The sequence below is a fragment of the Pinus tabuliformis genome, chromosome 4_1 (assembly GCF_031772625.1).
Source record: "Pinus tabuliformis cultivar Carrire ecotype Pingquan chromosome 4_1, CPIR1, whole genome shotgun sequence".
In the NCBI taxonomy this organism is placed as follows: Eukaryota; Viridiplantae; Streptophyta; class Pinopsida; order Pinales; family Pinaceae; genus Pinus; species Pinus tabuliformis.
Genome location: NC_142303.1, coordinates 733,128,123 through 733,147,202, shown reverse-complemented (window position 1 = coordinate 733,147,202; position 19,080 = coordinate 733,128,123). Strand labels below are relative to the sequence as shown.

Genomic DNA, 19,080 nt, shown 5'->3' with positions numbered 1-19,080 from the left:
TCCTTAATTTATTGTGTTTATAAGTTTTTCTACCTAATATAAAAGAGATATTATAATATCTGTATTATATCATTGTGTATACATTTTGACTTAGTTAAATTAGATTAAAAAAAAGAAAAAGGAAAAAAACAAATATTTGTATAATTAATATTAAAAAAAAAAAACAAAATTAATAATTATAATTTTAACTATAAAATTATTAAACTAAATTAATTATCCCACTCCAGATTATAACTCAGAGTTTTTCTCATAATTTTCTTAGCCCATGATTTTTCCTCCTATCTATAACGAGTTTAGTTTACAGGATGAAATGATTATAAAATTTTATAATTTTAAAACGATATTATTTATCTATTTTTCAATCATGGTATATTAATCGACTCTATAAGTAGTTCTGGTAGGTAGGTCCCTAACATTTTAGTGTAGAGTGTGTTGTTGGTGGAGGAATTGCACATATCCTGCGCCTGGCGTTGCCATCACGTAGCGGGCCAAAACCCAGCTACAGTTATCCATTGTTTCTCTTTGAATCTCTCTATATATGGGATCTCTCTTGTGATCGCTAGGTTATGTATCATTTCCAGAAGTTTCTGTCCACAAACATTTGCATCGTAAGGCGAGGAGAGTTATGTATCATTTGCAGAAGCTTCTCTCTACAAGCAGTTGCATTGCCAGGCTAAGAGGATGATTAATGACTCTTTTTCATCATAATTTTGTAAAAAATCAAATATTAAATTTATATATATACCGTTTGAATAAGTTTAATGGTTAAGAGCATGTGTTTTTACTAAAAAGTGACAAGTTCAAACCAAAGAGGTAGAGTATGTACGTCTTGTTAGACTTCCCTTGTCCCACAAACAAGAGAGTTTCATACACAAATTTGGTATTTGTAACCTTAAGAATAGATATCGATATTTAGTGCAGATTTATCTTGAATCTCAACTGTTTATATATATCAATTTTTTTTAAATATAAACCTTCTTAAAAATGAAAAATAGTTTAAATTTTTTTACATTTAATATAACCAAAATTAAAATACATTTATATTAATTATACTGAATCATAAAATTTATCATAAACCATAAATAAAATATCCTATTAAAAGTATTTTAAAACACAACTAAAAGAAGCTACAGAGCAATTTCACAAATAAATACGATCAAAACTCCAGATAGAACTGTTTTGTAATTCTTTAATTTAGGCTTGTGAGTTCATGAAATGTAAATATCGGTATCACAAGTTATTTCATGAAGAAAATTAAAAAGGTTAAATTAAAATTTCCATTTATAATCTACCACAAATTCATTTCAATATTATTTACTACACCATAATTTTTTTAAATGGCCACAGTAACTCTTCATTTTTCAATATTAACTTTACATTTACAATATCTCTAGCCCCCTTTTACAAAAGTTTATAAAATGAATACAGACAAAAGGGCCGGCTTCAGTGGTCCATAAACTTCTGTTACACGTGCATAACAGTTTATTCATATTTCTTATATACAATATTAGCAATTATATTCATATTCTGCCGTATAATCGCTGAATATTGCAATGCCTATAGACTGACGCGAAAAAACAGAGTTACTCATTGGGGATAGTTCTCTATTCTCTGAACCAAATACGCCTCACTGCGACGAAGGCCACCACTCGCTGGATGATATTTTATCAGGAGTACGCCGAAAAGAGACTTTAGAACCAAGAGTAAGTTCTAGCTCCACCGCGTTAAATGACGTTTCAGTTTCACTTGTTTTGGGGTTACTGAGATCGTGGCAATACTGCATCTGTGCTTGATCCACACAAGCGAATTCTTCGTGTTCCCGAGCTGTCGAAAACATCGAATATTTGTCTACGTACCTCTCATCAAAATCACCATTCCCTGATGTCTTCTGTGACACGTTTGCTACATCTCCACAGTAGTCAGATTTGCTGCTCGATTCGACATGATCGCTTACAGGTCCACGCTCGCCTTCATTTCGTTTAGATTTTGAATGAGAGAAGCCCTTGGATCTCTGTCTGGTTTTCACTGATCTCTGAAGCTTGCGGGCGGCCATAGTTTCCACAGGGGTCTGCGGCTTCCAATTACCTCTCAGGATGCTCTCCACCCCAGCCTGCAGACGAACCGCCCAGTTCCCCGAGCAGAGAAGCCCAATTGACCCAGATACCGGATTCACCATCCTACCGCAAGCTTCGTATAAAAGAGACCTGAAAATTGCTGCACACCACCCAACACATAAACAACTCGAAAAAAAACTTCCCTGAGCAAAAATTAATTAAGAAAACTGTTTATTTTTGTATTCAAATTTCCATGATCCATAATGAAATTAGGAATTTTTTTTTCTTTCCGTAAAAACCACATCTCAGACATTTTTGGGCTAGAAATTTTGAACTAAAAAGTATAGTTCATTCTCAAGAGAAAACTATTTATACTATGATAGTTCTACTTAATATTAAATCCAGAAATTGCATTGCAACATGCAAGATTGATAGTCGTCAAGCTTGGAATTCACATTAATGGCATGTATATTAAAAACCAGAAGATAAAAAATGTGAAAACTTGAAATATTGAACCCTAATTTTGAAACTTCAAGGTGAATATGAAATCGGGGTTTAGATAGGTGGGTGCATAATAATCCCCAGTTCGAGTTCAGATGGTTATTACCAGGCCTTAAATTGTCAGGGCCATTGCTTATCAGAGTCATCAGTCCCGCGCGCCCGTAGAACTTGGCTAAGAAAATAGTTGCATTCGCCTGTGATTCTGCGGTCCTTATCCACTGGAGGCACGGCCTGAGAATGCATGATTCGGTGCATCCCTTTCGGAGCACTCGGCAGCCATTGCAGCTCAATCTCATTATATGATGTAGAAACAAGCACTCGTACAAGCACGCGCAGCAATAGGCGATAAACTATACGTTCAATCACGGGGCTGACGGGATCGGGCAATCACTGATGAATAAAGAGAAACAGACTCGGTATTTAATGGATATGTCAATGGACTGCGATTTATCTATGATTTGCCGGCCAGAGAAAGAAACGAGGTTGTACATCGCTTTCCAATGGCGTGATTGACGGGCTCCAGACGACGGGCTGTTGTCAATTTAAATTATTGTTTCATATCAGTAAGTGCTCAGACATATACCGGCGAATTTGACTATCTTCCATCGAATTCTACTCCAAGATAACTTACCGGGGTAACTTATACAGTGAACAAATTCAAGTTTTGTCAAATTTTAGGAAAGATTGAGATTATATTTTCATTACTAAGGAAAATTTTGAATGAAATTCTGCAGGAAAATTTTGAATGAAATTTTGCAGGAAAGCTTTGAATGAAAATTTTTCAGTGGTCCATATTATGAAAACATAAAAAAATTGTTTTGTTTAAAAAGAGGTTATCAAAATGTAATTTTGAATGAAATTTTGCAGGAAAACTTTGCATGGAATTTTTTCAGTGGTTCATATTATGAAAACATAAAAAAATGTGTTTTTGTTTAAAAGGAGGTTATCAAAATGTTTTCAACAATTTTGAGAGATGTAATGTTAGGACAATTTTGAGAAATGTAATGTTAGGACAACTTTATATGGATAAAAACTTGAGTATCGAATTTTGATTATATTTTCATTAATAAGGAAAAGTTTAAATGAAATTTTATAGGAAAACTTTGAATGAAATTTTTTCAGTGATCCATATTATGAAAACTTTAAAAAGGGCATTTTGTTCAAAATGAGGTTATCAGAATGCTTTCAGCAATTTTGAGAAATGTTAGGATAATTTTATATAGATAAAAATTTTGAGTATCAAATTTTATTTAGGGTTTCAGTGAATTTTATAATTATTTATTAAGTAATATTTTAGAAAACATAGGGCTTAATTGTATAAAGTTTAGGGTTTTATATAATTTTTAGTAAAGTTGTCAGGTTTAGGATAATTTTATATAGATAAAAATTTTGAGTATCAAATTTTATTTAGGGTTTTAGTGAATTTTATAATTATTTATTAAGTAATATTTTAGAAAACATAGGGCTTAATTGTATAAAGTTTAGGGTTTTATATAATTTTTAGTGAAGTTGTTAGGTTTAGAATAGATGGTGATGCATGTATAATTTAGGTATTTTTTTTATGTGAATGTTTAGTTAGAAATTTTGTAGGCAAATATATATCTATTTTAAGAGTAAGTGTGGCCCACGCTAGATGTAATTTCTAAATTTTGAATGAAATTTTATAGGAAAATTTTGAATGAAAAATTTTCAGTGATGCATATTATGAAAACCTAAAAAAATGTTTAAAAAGAGGTTATTAAAATGTTTTCAGCAATTTTGAGAAATGTTAGGACAACTTATAATTTTATAGATAAAAACTTTGAGCATTACATTTTGTATAATTTTATTAAGTTTAGGGTTTTATATAAATTTTAGTAAGGTCAAGTGGTAGAATAGATGGTCATGTGATGTATAGTTAAGGTACTTGTTGATGTGAAGGTTTCGTTGAAAAATTTGTGGGCAAAATTATAACTATCTTAAGAGTTGTTGTGGTCTAAGCCAGATGAAATCCCTAAGTACTTTTGATGGCTTAGATTCACTTAAATTGTGGTTTCTCAAGAAAAATATTAAGCATGCAGTGATCTAGTCATCTAAACTCACAACACTTAGAAAAACAACCCAGTGTATAGGCTATGTGTAAGTATGTTTGTGCTCAACTTGGTGTTAACAAGTGTCCCTCTTAAAATAAAATAAAAACATTTTATAAATAGAAAAGCAATGCCACTCACAATAAAAAAAGAAAAAAGAATATGCCATGCATATTTAATTAGTGGTCCATATGACCTAATATAATTTCATGTAAAGTAGTTAGAAATAAAAAAAGCATATGAGTAGGATGTTTAAACCTTATTTAAATAAATTGTTTGAAGATCTATGTTAACCAACTTATGAGAATATCAACTTCATATATATCTATATATAGAAAAAATGTTAAAAGAAGTTATTTTAATGTTATATGCAATAAAATATCCTTATGAATAAAATATTTTAATATGAATTAATATTGACGTATACTTAAAAAATATATGTCATTCAAGAATACAATTTAAACTATGAAAAATTATATATTGTTTTTTCACTTCAAAATAAGTTTTCACTTTAAAATAAGTTTGTTCTGTTTTAAGTTGATTATGTCGATAGGAAACCAGATCAACAATTTTGAAAATGAAGTGTATTTGGCATGGATTTGCAGACTTAGTCTTTTTTGTTTTTGGTCGGGGTAAGGTGGCCAACAGACCCGATTTCTCTTCCGGGCGGGTTGAGGTCACCAAAAGTATGTATTTTTTTTCAACCCAGTTGAATAGAAAATCAAAAGTCCTGCATTAACTTACAAAAAAAAAGTTTGCACCAAAATAAATTTGATCATTCTTACCTTATGTTAAATCTATGTTTAAAATAAATCTATATTAGTATAAATTACAAGATTATATGTCTGATTTCAAAAAATTCAATTAAATTTAGAACTTATAATTTTAACAAATTTTCACCAAATTTAAAACAATATTAAAAATACGCTACACCAAATCAAAGAATGGAACAATTAATCTTACATTTTAAAAATGTGGAATTTAGTAAATTACACTGTTTATATTTTTGATTTCAAAGTTTTCAATTCATTTCAAAACTTATAATCAAATGAAAGAATGGAACAATTAATCTTACATTTTGAAAATGTGGAATTTAGTAAATTACACTGTTTATATTTCTGATTTCAAAATTTTCCATTAAATTCAAAACTTGTAATTTTGACAAATTTCTACCAAATAATTTGGGACAATATTGAAAAGAAACTGCGCCATATCAAAGCATGGAACAATTAATCTCTGCTTTTTGAAAATGGGGAATTTAGTGATACTATAGATTGTCTATTAATATCTAGATAACTTAGGGAATACGCTGTAGGGATAATATCCGTCCTTTTCTAGTAGGTATCTCCATGGAGAAAGGAGATGAAAAATCAAAATTGTACTCGTTCAACTTTGTAAATTTTTAAAACTAGCAAGTCCCTTCTCATAACAATCACATCACATGACAAATTAATTTCTGCAAAAATTAAGAAAAAACAAAAATGGTCTATTTCCTAAACGTTGACATATATTCTTTTATTTACATCCTCGTGCTTTGCCCCGGAAAACTGTTTACAGGAGTTCGCCCATAGTTTTTATCGTCGACTTTGGGATTTTTTATCTTTTATTTTGTTGTCAGATTCCTATGCAGACTCAATTGAACGTACGCTGACAGATGAATTGAATCCACGTCCACCAGTTTTAATTAGTACGTAAAACAACGATTCACCAATGAAAATTAATGGTTTCGAAGGTTGTTGAAATAACATTATTAAATTGTCACTTTGGTAGATTCAGGAACCGGATTATATGCTGAAAATTGACTGAAAGTACCATTAGTGGCTAAAATAATTTCCCAAACGAATTTCTCTCACATTTCCGCCAAAAACGTGATCAGAAAGGGACAGACTAAATGCCCGATATCCCAGGCCCAGTTTTACGGCATTGGCCCATAGTTTTCGTCTCTGCCTTTATTGAGATATATATTTTATTTTGTGGCAACTGTGTTGTGAAATCCTGTACTACTCACTTAATCCTAACGTTCAGAATTGAAATAAATCCCCATTTCTATTTTCAACTCGTACGACAAACATATGACAGCTCAATCCAAAATCTTATTCGACGGGCATTATTAAATGGCGCAATCTGAATCAAGAGGGATGGATCCAAATGCAACGAATCTCTGAAGCAGTTCCTTTGTTGTTGGTGTGGTAAAGCGTAACAGAGTTTGTGAACTCTTCGGTCCAGGCCTTTTCAATATCCACCTACTTTGAAGAGCCCACTTTGGCCTGCTGTCCTCTACAGTTCCTCATCCAATGGTTTGCTTTTCTTGTCGATCATTGTATGCACAGATTCTATATCTGTTTTCGTCAACATCATCAGATTTAAAAAATGGAAAAAATTTATGTCTAAATCAGTTCAATGAATTTAAACACAAATACCTTCCCTTATTCAGTGGATTCGTAGCTGGATTTGGAAAACATCAACCAATCAAGAGAGCCCGTATTAGTCGCTTTAGTGACTTTATGAACATGGTCAAAGCCATTATTATTAATTAAAGGGTCTGGTCCACCTAATAATATATTCCCTTAGGATGTGAATAAGGAGAAATGACAAATCTGTAAACCATTAGGCACACAACTCCCCACTTACGTGAAAAAAATCAACATCATTCATAATAACAATGTAGCTGAGCTTATGTAAGTGTAATAATCTACGTTTCTTCAGGGTTTTACTTTTTTCTTTTCTATGAATCTGAGAGAAACATCCAGCATAAAGATGTATTTCATCATGGAGAGTGAATTTGTTCGAAATGTCCTTGAACCTTATAGTTGACATTATGCCATGTTGTATGGCATAGGATTACGCATCCATGGCAAACAATAAAGTAATTCAATACAATCTTCTCATGAGCATATGTATACATGCACTAGAAAAAGTTTGGCAAATGGATGTCACAGTATCTAATATATTTAATTCAGAAAGGTTGAATATACTATAATCCTTATGATTCAGCTGCAACATGGACATGTAATATACTTATATATTAATACATTTTCATATATTCAAATTATAAACCATGAATAAATATATTATAATTTTTATGTGTTAAATAAAAAATTTGAAATATGGAAGTCCCTAGGCGAGTTGGTAATCACAATAGGGTGAAGAGTTCCTCACAATGCGGTGAAGTTCTTTAGAAAGGCTGGGCTCCATATTGAAAGTCACGAGTTCAATTCCCCCGGACTAACTAGGAGCTATGGAGTTGCCAATTCCTTTGAGGTTATAGTGGTAGCAATCAGAATCGAACCCGTGTAACACGAGTTGCTGAGACTGCTCTAGTTGCCAATTCCTTTGAGGTTATAGTGGTAGCAATCAGAATCGAACTGGTGTAACACGAGTTGCGAGGCTACTCTAGTTGCCAATTTGCCAATTCCTTTGAGGTTATAGTGGTAGCAATCAGAATCGAACTCGTGTAACACCAGTTGTGTGACTGCTCTAGTTGCCAAAACAAAAAAATTAGAAATATAAATATTTTTTATTATATATAAAAAATATTATAAATAAATAAAATAAAATAAATAAAATATATATTTTTAATAAAATAATTATTAACCTAAAAAAATATAATTAAATATTTTTTTAATATAATAAAAGTCTCTTATACATCAAAATACCTGCCACCTAATTAATATGGAAAAATATATCTGAACATATCCTTTGGTGTGTTAAATATGTTCGGGTTTATTCATATATTAATATTAATATTAAAATAATGATGATAATAGTATTTAAAATATAAATAACTATAAACACTCCACCTCATTAAAATATATATATATATACATATTAACGTGTTAAATGAGTTAAGGTTATCTCATGTGTGGTATTAACATAACTACAATCGTGTTATTAAAAGATATATATAATTATAATAATATTATTAAAAGATACATACAAATATGATGTGCTCAAGTCAATTAATGTGATATTATTAAAAGATATATACAACTATGATGTGTTTAAGTCAATTAATATGTTTGATTAGTATTTTCGTATTTTATTTTAATATAAGTATATTTTTTAAAATATTAATATATTTATTATTATTAGAGAATAAAATTATTATTTTACTTGAAAAATTTTAAACATTTTTATATGTAGTGGTTGAGATTAGTTAGGAAAACCTAGTGAAGAGTTTTCTTCCAGGATTATTGTTTTTTTTAATAATGCTATGCAAGATAATGTTTCGTTTAATTAAAAACAATCAAATCAATATTTGTAAATAATAATGGAGAAAATGTAATTTAAAAGAGAGTTGGGAATTAGTTTATATTTCTTAAGTCTGTGTTCTAACTTCCCTATTTACGTGTTTATTATATATTTAACTTCCTTATTTACGTGTTTATTATATATTTATGATTTGTAATGTGATGGAAAGTAGAACATTTTGCCCAACACAGTCTCCAAGTGCAGCCTATCACGTGAGAGCTGGTTAATTTGATTAATAAAATTGATTCTTTCTTAACATGATATCGGAGCTTCAGCGTTGAGTGAGTGCCTAGGTGGCAGAAGCGTGGCCCTGGTGGTAAGTGCGAAGCAAGCCTAGGGAGGAGGCAGCGCACATATTTTTTTCCCTAAAGTGGAATTACTTCAACGCTTTATTTGAGTTCATTGTAGCGCTGATCAGTGCCCATTCCAGAGGGAAAGACGCGCTGTTGGGATCTTTCCTTAAACAGATTTCCTTCAGCGCGGGCTCTCAACGTAGATTTGCTCGTCGGAGGGGCACTGATCTATTTGACCACACTTCTGAAGTTTTTGTCAAACTTCTAGCTGCGTGATCCGTGGGCGTTGTTAGACATGTGTGATCTGCAAGTAACTTGAGCCATCTTATGCTCCTCAACAGATCGGGGATGCCTCAATCGACAAGCAGAGGAGGCGTGTGGTGAGGTGAATTCTGCTTCGGTTGGCAGCATCGATATTGGTGGTTGCGTGAACCTGCTGCTTGGAGGATAGCATAGCCCTCCAGCGTTCAATCAGCTCAAGAAGCTCAATCACTACGTGGATGCAACCATCCGTGCAACAGAGGTCGATGTAGCAGGGAGTCATTTTTTTTAAAACAACAGAGCTGTGTTGCAGCGGCGGCCTGCATGAAGTAATCGTCGACTGGAGGTCAACATAGTGGTGCCATAATCGTGGTCTCAGGGCGCAGCAGTCTGGCGTGTGTGGTAGTGAGGCGGCGTGGTGGATTTGTCTATGTGGTGTGGAGGTTGTTCGCTGAGTGGTGGGGCAGTGGAGGGTGCAGATCGGTGGGTGGATGGTCTGATATTCAAGGACGTGAAAGCCATTGTGAATTTGAGTGTTTTGTACAGGATGCTCGTAATCACGTTGTGGGTGATTGCGTGTTCTTTCAAGCTGTTGTTTCCGCCTTTGTTGGTTAGTTGTAGACATAGAGAGAGGAGTGCACTGATCATCCAAATGGTTGTTGAGTTGTCCGAATTGCATTACATTACACACGATTTTGTTCAGTAAAGTTGTGCTCAGGGGTTGTGGGTTTTTTGGGCCACGTTTTTGGTTTCCATAGACGACGAATCAGGATTTTTCCATTCATAGCCAAGTGGTGTTGTTTGTTTTGGCATGGATTAGATCTAAAATAAAAATTATTGAGGTCATATTTTGTTGGGGGCGCATTTAAAAAGGAGTCATTCTTTTAAAGAAATGAGAGTTTTGTTTTTATTAAAAAAAACACAGAAGGGCTCATTTTTTTAAATTGAATTTAAAAGGGGTTCTTTGAATTAAAGGGCTCATTTTTTTAAATTGAATTTAAAAGGGGTTCTTTGAATTAAATTGAATTGAGGCATATTGGCTTGTGCAATCAAGATTTCGTTTTGAGAAGGTGCCTTGAGATGGTCTGTTATCTATGATGTATATGGTTTTTAAATTGTTGGATGTATTTTTTTTGTGTTAAGATGAATAACCAGACATACCTGAATGAAAGAAACAAGCTTGACAGATCCAATTATTTTAATTGGAAATTCAAGCTGCAAACCCTGTTGGAGGGGAAAAACGCATGGGCGATTGCAACCGGTGATGAGTTGAACCCCACCAGAGCTATAGGCAAAACAACAACAACAATACAAGACTGGGAAAAGAGGGATAATAAAAAAAAGGTGTTGCTCAAATTGTCTGTGAAATATTGCATTATTCCTCATATTCGAGAATGTAAATTTGCAATAGACATTTGGACAACTCTCAAGGACCTGTATGAGATCAAGAACACAAAACGCCTACTATTTCTAAAGAGCAAGATTCTCTCCATTAAAATGGAGGAGAACGAATTAGAAGCGGCGTTCATCTCTCATACCAAGGAGCTTAAGAATAAGTCGGACGACATTGGTGAAACAATATCAGGCACTGATCTGGTCACGATTACCATGAATGGTATGACTGATAACTATAAGATGTTTATCACTGGCTTGAATGCAAGAGAGAAACCCCCCAAGTTTGAAGAATTGATAGGGATCCTAATGCAAGAGGAGGAAATGTGGATTACCCTGAAACTCCAAAGCTCAAATCTTTCCCTAATGGCAAAAAAGAAGCCCTTCAGAGGAAGGAAAATGCAGCCACAAAAGGGGAGGAACCCCACAAAGAAAGCCACCTCCATCTCAAGGTATGTCTTCCAATAGAAATGATTCAACAACAAAATGTTTCTATTGTGGTAGAGTTGGTCATATAGCTAAACATTGCCAAAAGAAGATGTTTGATGAAGGTCAACAAAGACACAAGAAGCATGTAAGTCATTCTACTGATGAAGAACCAAATCAGAATCTCAGACAGTTCGTATTTGATTTTGTGTTTTCTTCTTAGGACAATCAAGCAAAAACTTGGTTTGTGGGCTCAGGGGCTTCCACACACATGACAAGAAACAAACATTGGTTTGAAAATTTCAAAGAGATCAGTAGTGGAGAAAACATCTATATTGGCGATGATAGAGGCTACCAAATCAAAGGGTATGGTAATGTTCCTATCGTTTTGTCTGATGGAAATATTAGGCATATTCAAAATGTAATGTATGTACCTAGAATAAAAAATAACTAACCTTTGTTTCTATGATAACGGATCAAAATCTCAAGGTATATTCTTTTAAGTCTTATTTTGTTATTAAATATCTACTCGATCGTATGAAGCCAGTTGCATGAGGTGTTCATGTGCAAGGTTTGTACAAGCTAAATGTGAGAAGTACGCCACACCAAGCATTGACATTAAAGGTTCGGCCATATTAATTTCAATGACCTACAACTACTTCATAAACAAGGTATGGTAAATGGTCTTCCTATTTTGGGAGGTGCCTATTATTTCTTACTACTTGTTGATGACTGTACAAGATTAACTTGGGTATATTTTCTCAGAAAAAAGATTCATACTTTTGAATATTTTAAAAAGTTCTGAAGCATGATTGAGAAGCAGAGAGGAAAATTCATCAATATTCTCAGCTCAGACCAAGGGGAGAATACAAGAAGGCTGGTTTCATCAAATACTGTGAAGACCATGGGATACTGCAACAGTTCATAGTACCCCACACTCCTTAACAGAACAGGGTTGTAGAGAGGAAAAACATAACCCTTATGGAGTGTGCTTGCAACATGCTGAAAGGTAAGAATGTGTCTAATGGATTTTGGGTTGAAGCAATAAATACTGTAGTTTATTTGAAGAATAGGAATCCAACAAAAAGTCTTGATTTTGAAACTCCTTTCGAAGCTTTACTAGGTTTTAAGCCTGCAATTAATCATTTAAGAGTTTTTGGCTATAAATCTTTTTCTCATGTTCCAAAGGAGGATAGGAAGAAACAAGATTCAAAGGCCATTAAATGAATTTTTGTTGGGTATTGTACAAAGTTTAAGGCTTATAAATTCTTTAATCCTTCTACTCATAAAGTCTTTGGAAGTAGAGATGTAGTATTTCATGACAAGGGTAATGATGGAACCCATGAGAGTGCCAATGAAGAGTGGCACATGCCTTTGCTGATGGAAGAAGGGAGTGATAAAACAGGAGACAACCATGAGAAACAACAGAAAAAGGAAGTGGATGGTACAGATGTAGTTGCCAAGCTAGGCCCACCAAGGGATGATCATAACAGGTTTGAAGCCACTCCACAACTCAAGAAATCAGGTAGGAAAACTCAGTTTCCAGCAAAATATAGGGAAAATGCTTTTATAACTAGTATGTTAAATGTTCTTGAACCCTCTAGTTATAAAGAAGCTAGTCAACATAGTGAATGGAGGGAAACCATGGAAGAGGATTATGAATCAATACTTCGAAACAAAACCTGGGATCTTATTGAATTACCTGAAGGCAAACAACCCATAGGTTGCAAATGGCTATACAAGCCTAAATTTAAAGCAGATGGGAGTATCGATAAATATAAATCTAGGCTAGTTGAAAAGGGGTACTCGCAGAAAGCAGGTATAGACTATGAGGAAACCTTCAACCCTGTAGCTAACTTAAACACAATAAGAATGTTAACTGCTTTAGCTATCAAACATCATTGGATGATACACCAACTCGATGTGAAATATGCATTTTTAAATGGGGAATTAAAATAAGAAGTGTATTTAGTGCAACTTGAGGGGTTTGTTAAACAGGGGGAAGAACATTTGGTCTGTAGATTGAAGAAAACATTGTATGGACTAAAATAGGTACCCAAGTTTAGGTACGATAAAATTGATTTGTTTTTCCTACAATATAGTTATAAAAGAAGCAAGAATGACCCTAATATGTATACCATGTTTGACAAAGAGGGGCGAATTGTTTCGATTTCTTTATATGTAGATGATATTATCATTACAGGAAATGCAAATGAACTCATTAAAGAAATCAAAGAGCGGATGCCACAATTTTTTCAGATGAAAGACCTTGGAGAGCTACACTACTTTTTGGGTCTGGAAGTTTGGAGGGATTCTGGCTAGACTTTTCCATCACAGGGTAAGTATGTTAGGAGTTTACTGAAAATTTTTAGAATGGATCAGTGCAAAGTTGCAGCAGTGCCTTTAAAGCAGATTACCAAACTTCAGAATGATGATGGTTCTAAGGATGAAGATGCAACATTGTATAGACAACTGGTTGGGAGTCTAATCTACTTGACTACAACTAGGCCAGATTTGGCTTATGCAGCCAGTGTATTGAGCCAATTCATGTCAAAGCCTCTTGAGAGTCATTGGGTTGCAGCGAAAGGCATCTTAAGGTATCTTCAAGGAACCTTAAATTATGGTATTAAATATATTGATTTGTGTGATGTTAAATTGACAGGTTTTTCAGGCTCTGATTAGGCTGGAAATGTAGATGACACATGATCCATAACATGCTATGCATTCAGCATTGGGTCTGGGGTCATTGCATGGAGAAGAAAAAATAAGAACACAATATCCTTGTCTTTAGCAAAATATGAGTATCAATTGATGTGTGCAGCAACTTGTGAAGAAGTTTGGTTGAGGAGACTTCTCCATGATGCTGGAGAAGAACAAAATGTTGCGACAGTTATCAAATGTGACAACGAGAGCTCTATCAAACTTGCAAATAATCCAGTATTTCTTAAAAACACAAAGAACATTGATACACAGTTTCATTTTGTGAGGGAGAACGTTTAGTCAAAGGAAATCCATATTGAATATTGTAATACGTGTGACAATGTTGCTAATATTTTCACTAAGTGTCTTCGTAGAATTATGTTTGAATTGTTGCGGGAAATGTTTGGTATACTTGTGAACTTGTTTCTCCATTTAGGGGGAGTGTTGCAGATAATGGAGAAAATGTAATTTAGGAGAAATTCAGTTCACTGAACCTTAGATTAGGAATTAGCTCCTATTTCTTAGGTATCTATTCTAACTTCCCTATTTGCATGTTTATTATATATTTATGGTTTGTAATGTGATGGAAGGTAGAGTGTTCTGCCAAAAGTAGTGCCCAAGTGCAATCTCTCACCTCAGAGCTGCCAAATTTGATTAGTAAAGTTAATTCTTCAATTCTCAACATTTTATGATTAAAATTTATAGAATTCTAAACCACATTATGATCTAAATCTATATTTCCAATTATGAAAAAAATTCATTGCGAAAACTATAAACACTCTAAATCATAATTAAGTTTGCATTTTACAATCACAACTTTTAATTTACTCTTTAATTTAATACACTATTCATAAATGGTTAAATCCATTCATTAGTATTATAAATATTTCAAATTTAACTTTAAATTTGACCATTATTTTTTTCTCTTAAATATTATAAAATCATTTTCTTTAATATAAAAGTTAAAGAATACATTATCTAAAATAATATGCATTATTCAGATTTACAATTACATTCATGGTTTCCTTTGAATTACACAAACAACTACGACCTTCCTATTTGCATGAGGCGTCTATTGGCTATTACTTATCAGACTTCTTGTTTTTATCTTTTGGCATCACTCTATCATAATCGAAGCCTTCAGATTGGATGGCATGGGCAGGCTTGATTGTAGCTCTTCCTCTCGTGGATGTTCTTGGCTATTCCATAAAAGAGCATCGAGTTTGTTACAATAAGCGTATTATAGATCGAGTGGCGATATCATTACATATCAGCGCACTAAGCATCGAGTTGCAACTTTATAGTAATCACCTTGTGGTGCTAGTATACTCAAAACATGATTGTACACATCAGTGTATGCCAACAGGTTGAGTAATATTTTAACGTACGATTTAAAAATAGTCTCATATGCAACATTAAACAAATTGCTTAAAGGTGTAAAGAAGTGTGAAATTGCTTAAAGATGTAAAGAAGTGTGGAAGATGTCATGTGTTTGTGGATTCACATATTTATGCCTCGTAAGTTTCTTTTATATTTGTAAAGATCATGGATGGTTTTAGTTGGTCATTGTGCATGAAGAGAAATCCTTCATTCATAGGATGCGTTTCTCTGCAGTTTTGGGTTTATTTATAAAATATCTTTGTTCATCTTTTTTAAAAAATACATATTAATTTTAAAAAGTGTTTATTTATTGATTTTGGAACTTTTGGCATCTAGGTTGATGACTATATAAATTATGTAAACATGGATGTTGGTAAACATTTTTTTTTTTTAAGTAAAAGTGGGTTAACATCCCAGTCTTATTATTTTGAAAGTTCAATGATATCTCTTTTATGTTTTCAATGTGAATAATTAAAGGTTTTTATTTATGGTGGATTTAATTTTAGAAAAGTTCTTTATAATTTTTTTATATGGACACTTAATTTGATCGTAACTTGATGTTTAGTTATAGAAAGTTATATTTCCTAAAATAATGTTGAAAAGACATACTAAAGTTAGTTACGAGAAAGTTATATTTCCTAAAATAATGTTGAAAAGACATATTAAAGTTAGTTATGAGAAAGTTATATCTCCTAAAATAATGTTGAAAAGACATACTAAAGTTTTGGTTGCAAACCATACAGTAAATCAACGTAGGTAGGGCTTAGGAAAGCCTTCATCATTGGGTAAACCTTGTTTTTAAATTTAAAACTATTTTATAGGAACATTTATATCAAAAGAAGATGTACATATAGAATTATGGAAATTCACATAGATAAGATTAGGGTTGGACTACCCAAGAAGCAACAACATTTCTCCTCTTTCTTAATACTATCTTAAGGTTGATCCATCTTTGCTCTCTCTTAACGTTCAAGCCATTCAAGGTTAATTATGGTTGTAAGAATGAAACGATGTTGATGAAGTTATTTATTATATATGTAACATGTGAAGATGCATCCATTATGGATCACAAGGTCATTCTTCCAAGTCCTTAAGTTCTTTTGTCATCCATAATGATCTCCCATCACAATACTATTATTAACTATGTTCCTTAAAAGTTATAAGATACTAGTAATTACAACGATGTTTAAAGGCGAAACTTCCTTTTACAATGAATACAATGTATAATACAAGATTTAATAATCCTAAGACTAGGTCTTATTTACGTGTGTGTGTGTGTGTGTGTGTGTTTGTGTAGGAGACAAAGAGTACAATTATAGTAAAATGGGACCATGAAAGGTTCTATCATACATAACAATAAAATAATAGAAATGTAATCACTCAATATATAGGACTTAATAAGAGGTCATAGGTTTAATATGGGTCTTATATAAAGCTTAACATCCCACTCACCTTTCCCTTGGGAGGGTGTCAATGAAGGGAAGCTAGCCCCTTACCTTGAGATGTAGAAGAAGGAAATTACAAGGGGGCTCACAAATCCTGCAAGAAGCATAATGCACACACTCATGGTGTGATGTGGGTGATGAATGTATATATACAACTTAGGAAGTGGGTTATTCCTGCAAGATAACCGATGAAATGGTTTATCCCTTTGCTCCAAGCAATAGGAAATATATCATCCAAGAGGAAGGTATGGATGCATAAAGATGTAAGCTACTGGAGGCTTATGCCTATGAGTTTAAAAAGATACAACTCTTAATTTTGTCCCTAGTATCGTTTGATAATTTGTTTGGTTCCTCTTCTACTTTGTAATCGGGTATTCCTATATCATTTCATTTGTCTCATTTCTCGTAGTCTCTATTATGGTGGGATTTCTCTATATAGTAGACTTCTAGTATATTATTTTCCACATATTTTATCATGTCTATAATCCTTGTGTTAATTTCTCATTGGATAATTTGGCAATATCTTAACTATCTTCTAAGTGTTTCGGGAAGAGGGGTGGTATATCTAGTAGGTTGGATATAGCTTTGGGGATTGTTTTCAACTCCACTACCTCACATATCACTTTTGGTATAATGATGTCCTTAGTCACTTTCTTTGAATTTTTTGGTTTGGCATTTCCCTACTCTATTTTAGGACAATTAACTCATATAGGTGTTGTAATGTCCCTTGCCACTATTCGGGAAATGATACGTAACCATAATCTTAATTCACCTAATAAACATCTAATAGTCACACAGAAACTCATTATTCATAATTCCATATATTAAACGATGGTTATTTCCTTCTTCCACCTAGATATGGCTGTGCCTAGTGGCCCACTATGACCTTAATTACACCAAAACTATGGTTGAATCTAGTGAAACAACTCATTAATGTACATAATGAACTTATAACTCATAGTTCCACAAATGAAAATAACAAATTCAACCACCATAAACATAAGCAAAGTTCGGTCTAGTCCCAACTACACAAACCATGGGAGGAATACACAAAAAATATATGCATCGGTTAATTTAAGCACACAAAAAAATAATTAACACAACCCCATAAACATATAACTAATTTACATTTAGAAACTAGGGCTTATATGTAACAGACTAAAACAATGCACCACAACATAATATATACACGTAAATACAAACAACATGTAAAATATGGCACATAAATATTATGCACAACAAATTACAAAATAATTACATACATTCATGCAAAAAACCCTAAAATTAGTGTTTCAAAATATATCAATAATATATTATAGAATTAAATAACATAAGTATATAAACTGACACGGTAATAATCATGAACACTTATCTAAATAAAAATGTGCAAAAGGTTGCGGGCTCTTTGTGTTCCACCGAGATGTAGACCTCATGAATCGGCAATCTCATCCACGGGTCACCCTTGAGCTTGGGCTGCAACTCTATAGGAAACAATAAATAATTAATAACAATGTATCCATTGCCAAGTTTCAAATCCAAACACCACAATTCCAACCTCTACACTCTGCTTCCCCAAACACATGCTTGTGGCACACCCTTCTTTTGGATCCTCTCATCGTTTATGATTCCCATCTTCTAGGGTACCTTATGGCTAGCTAGGTTATCAGCATAGGGCACCAAGAGCTCATGTTGCTTACACAACTTCCAAGCATCCTTCTAGATCATAACCAATCTACCTTGTCAGTCAATTCCAAAACCCGAGTGGCATACCCTTCTCGAGGAGTGCCTAATCCCTCTATAATGTGTAGCTTCCAAGGTTCACTTAGTAGTCGCCAAAATTGTTGTCGGTTCTAGAGTCCTAACACAATATTCATCGATTACAAATTCTCCATTACTTCCAAAGCCCCTCCATGGGCTCACCAGCTGGTTCATAATCGAGTACTATACACCTACTGAATGCCTACGTGAATCCTCCAAGTGGATAATTCCCTCACTTTCTGAACCATAATTCATAATAACAATCCCCCTTAACCCAAAATGCTTCCTCTATTTATGCATTTCCTTTCTATGCCCTATTGCACTAACTAAAACCATATTGGCCCCAAGTGTCCTTTCCTCCCAAAACTTGTCATCAGCCACTCCATTGCTTGTCACAATGGAGTTGAACTACCACCCATACGCCTTCTATGGAGTGGGCTCCATAGCTAGTCTATTTTACTATTATTATAATATGTACAACAATTAGATTATATTTACAATCCCTGACGTCTAACCACTTAGCCAAAATGACACTTATATGTTGCCACCC

The 19,080-nt window shown here is 33.3% G+C and overlaps 1 protein-coding gene across 1 annotated transcript; it reads right to left on the bottom strand.

Moving 5' to 3' along the window:
* Positions 1 to 1,328: 1,328 nt before the first annotated feature.
* Positions 1,329 to 2,970, bottom strand: LOC149178226 (uncharacterized). Its single transcript, XM_089423570.1, has 2 exons — positions 2,662 to 2,970; positions 1,329 to 2,214 (listed from the first exon to the last, which is right to left on the bottom strand). Exons 1-2 carry the CDS (start codon positions 2,849 to 2,851, stop codon positions 1,628 to 1,630), a joined length of 777 nt encoding a protein of 258 aa, XP_089279696.1. The 5' UTR covers positions 2,852 to 2,970; the 3' UTR covers positions 1,329 to 1,627.
* Between the last annotated feature and the right edge of the window lie 16,110 nt (positions 2,971 to 19,080).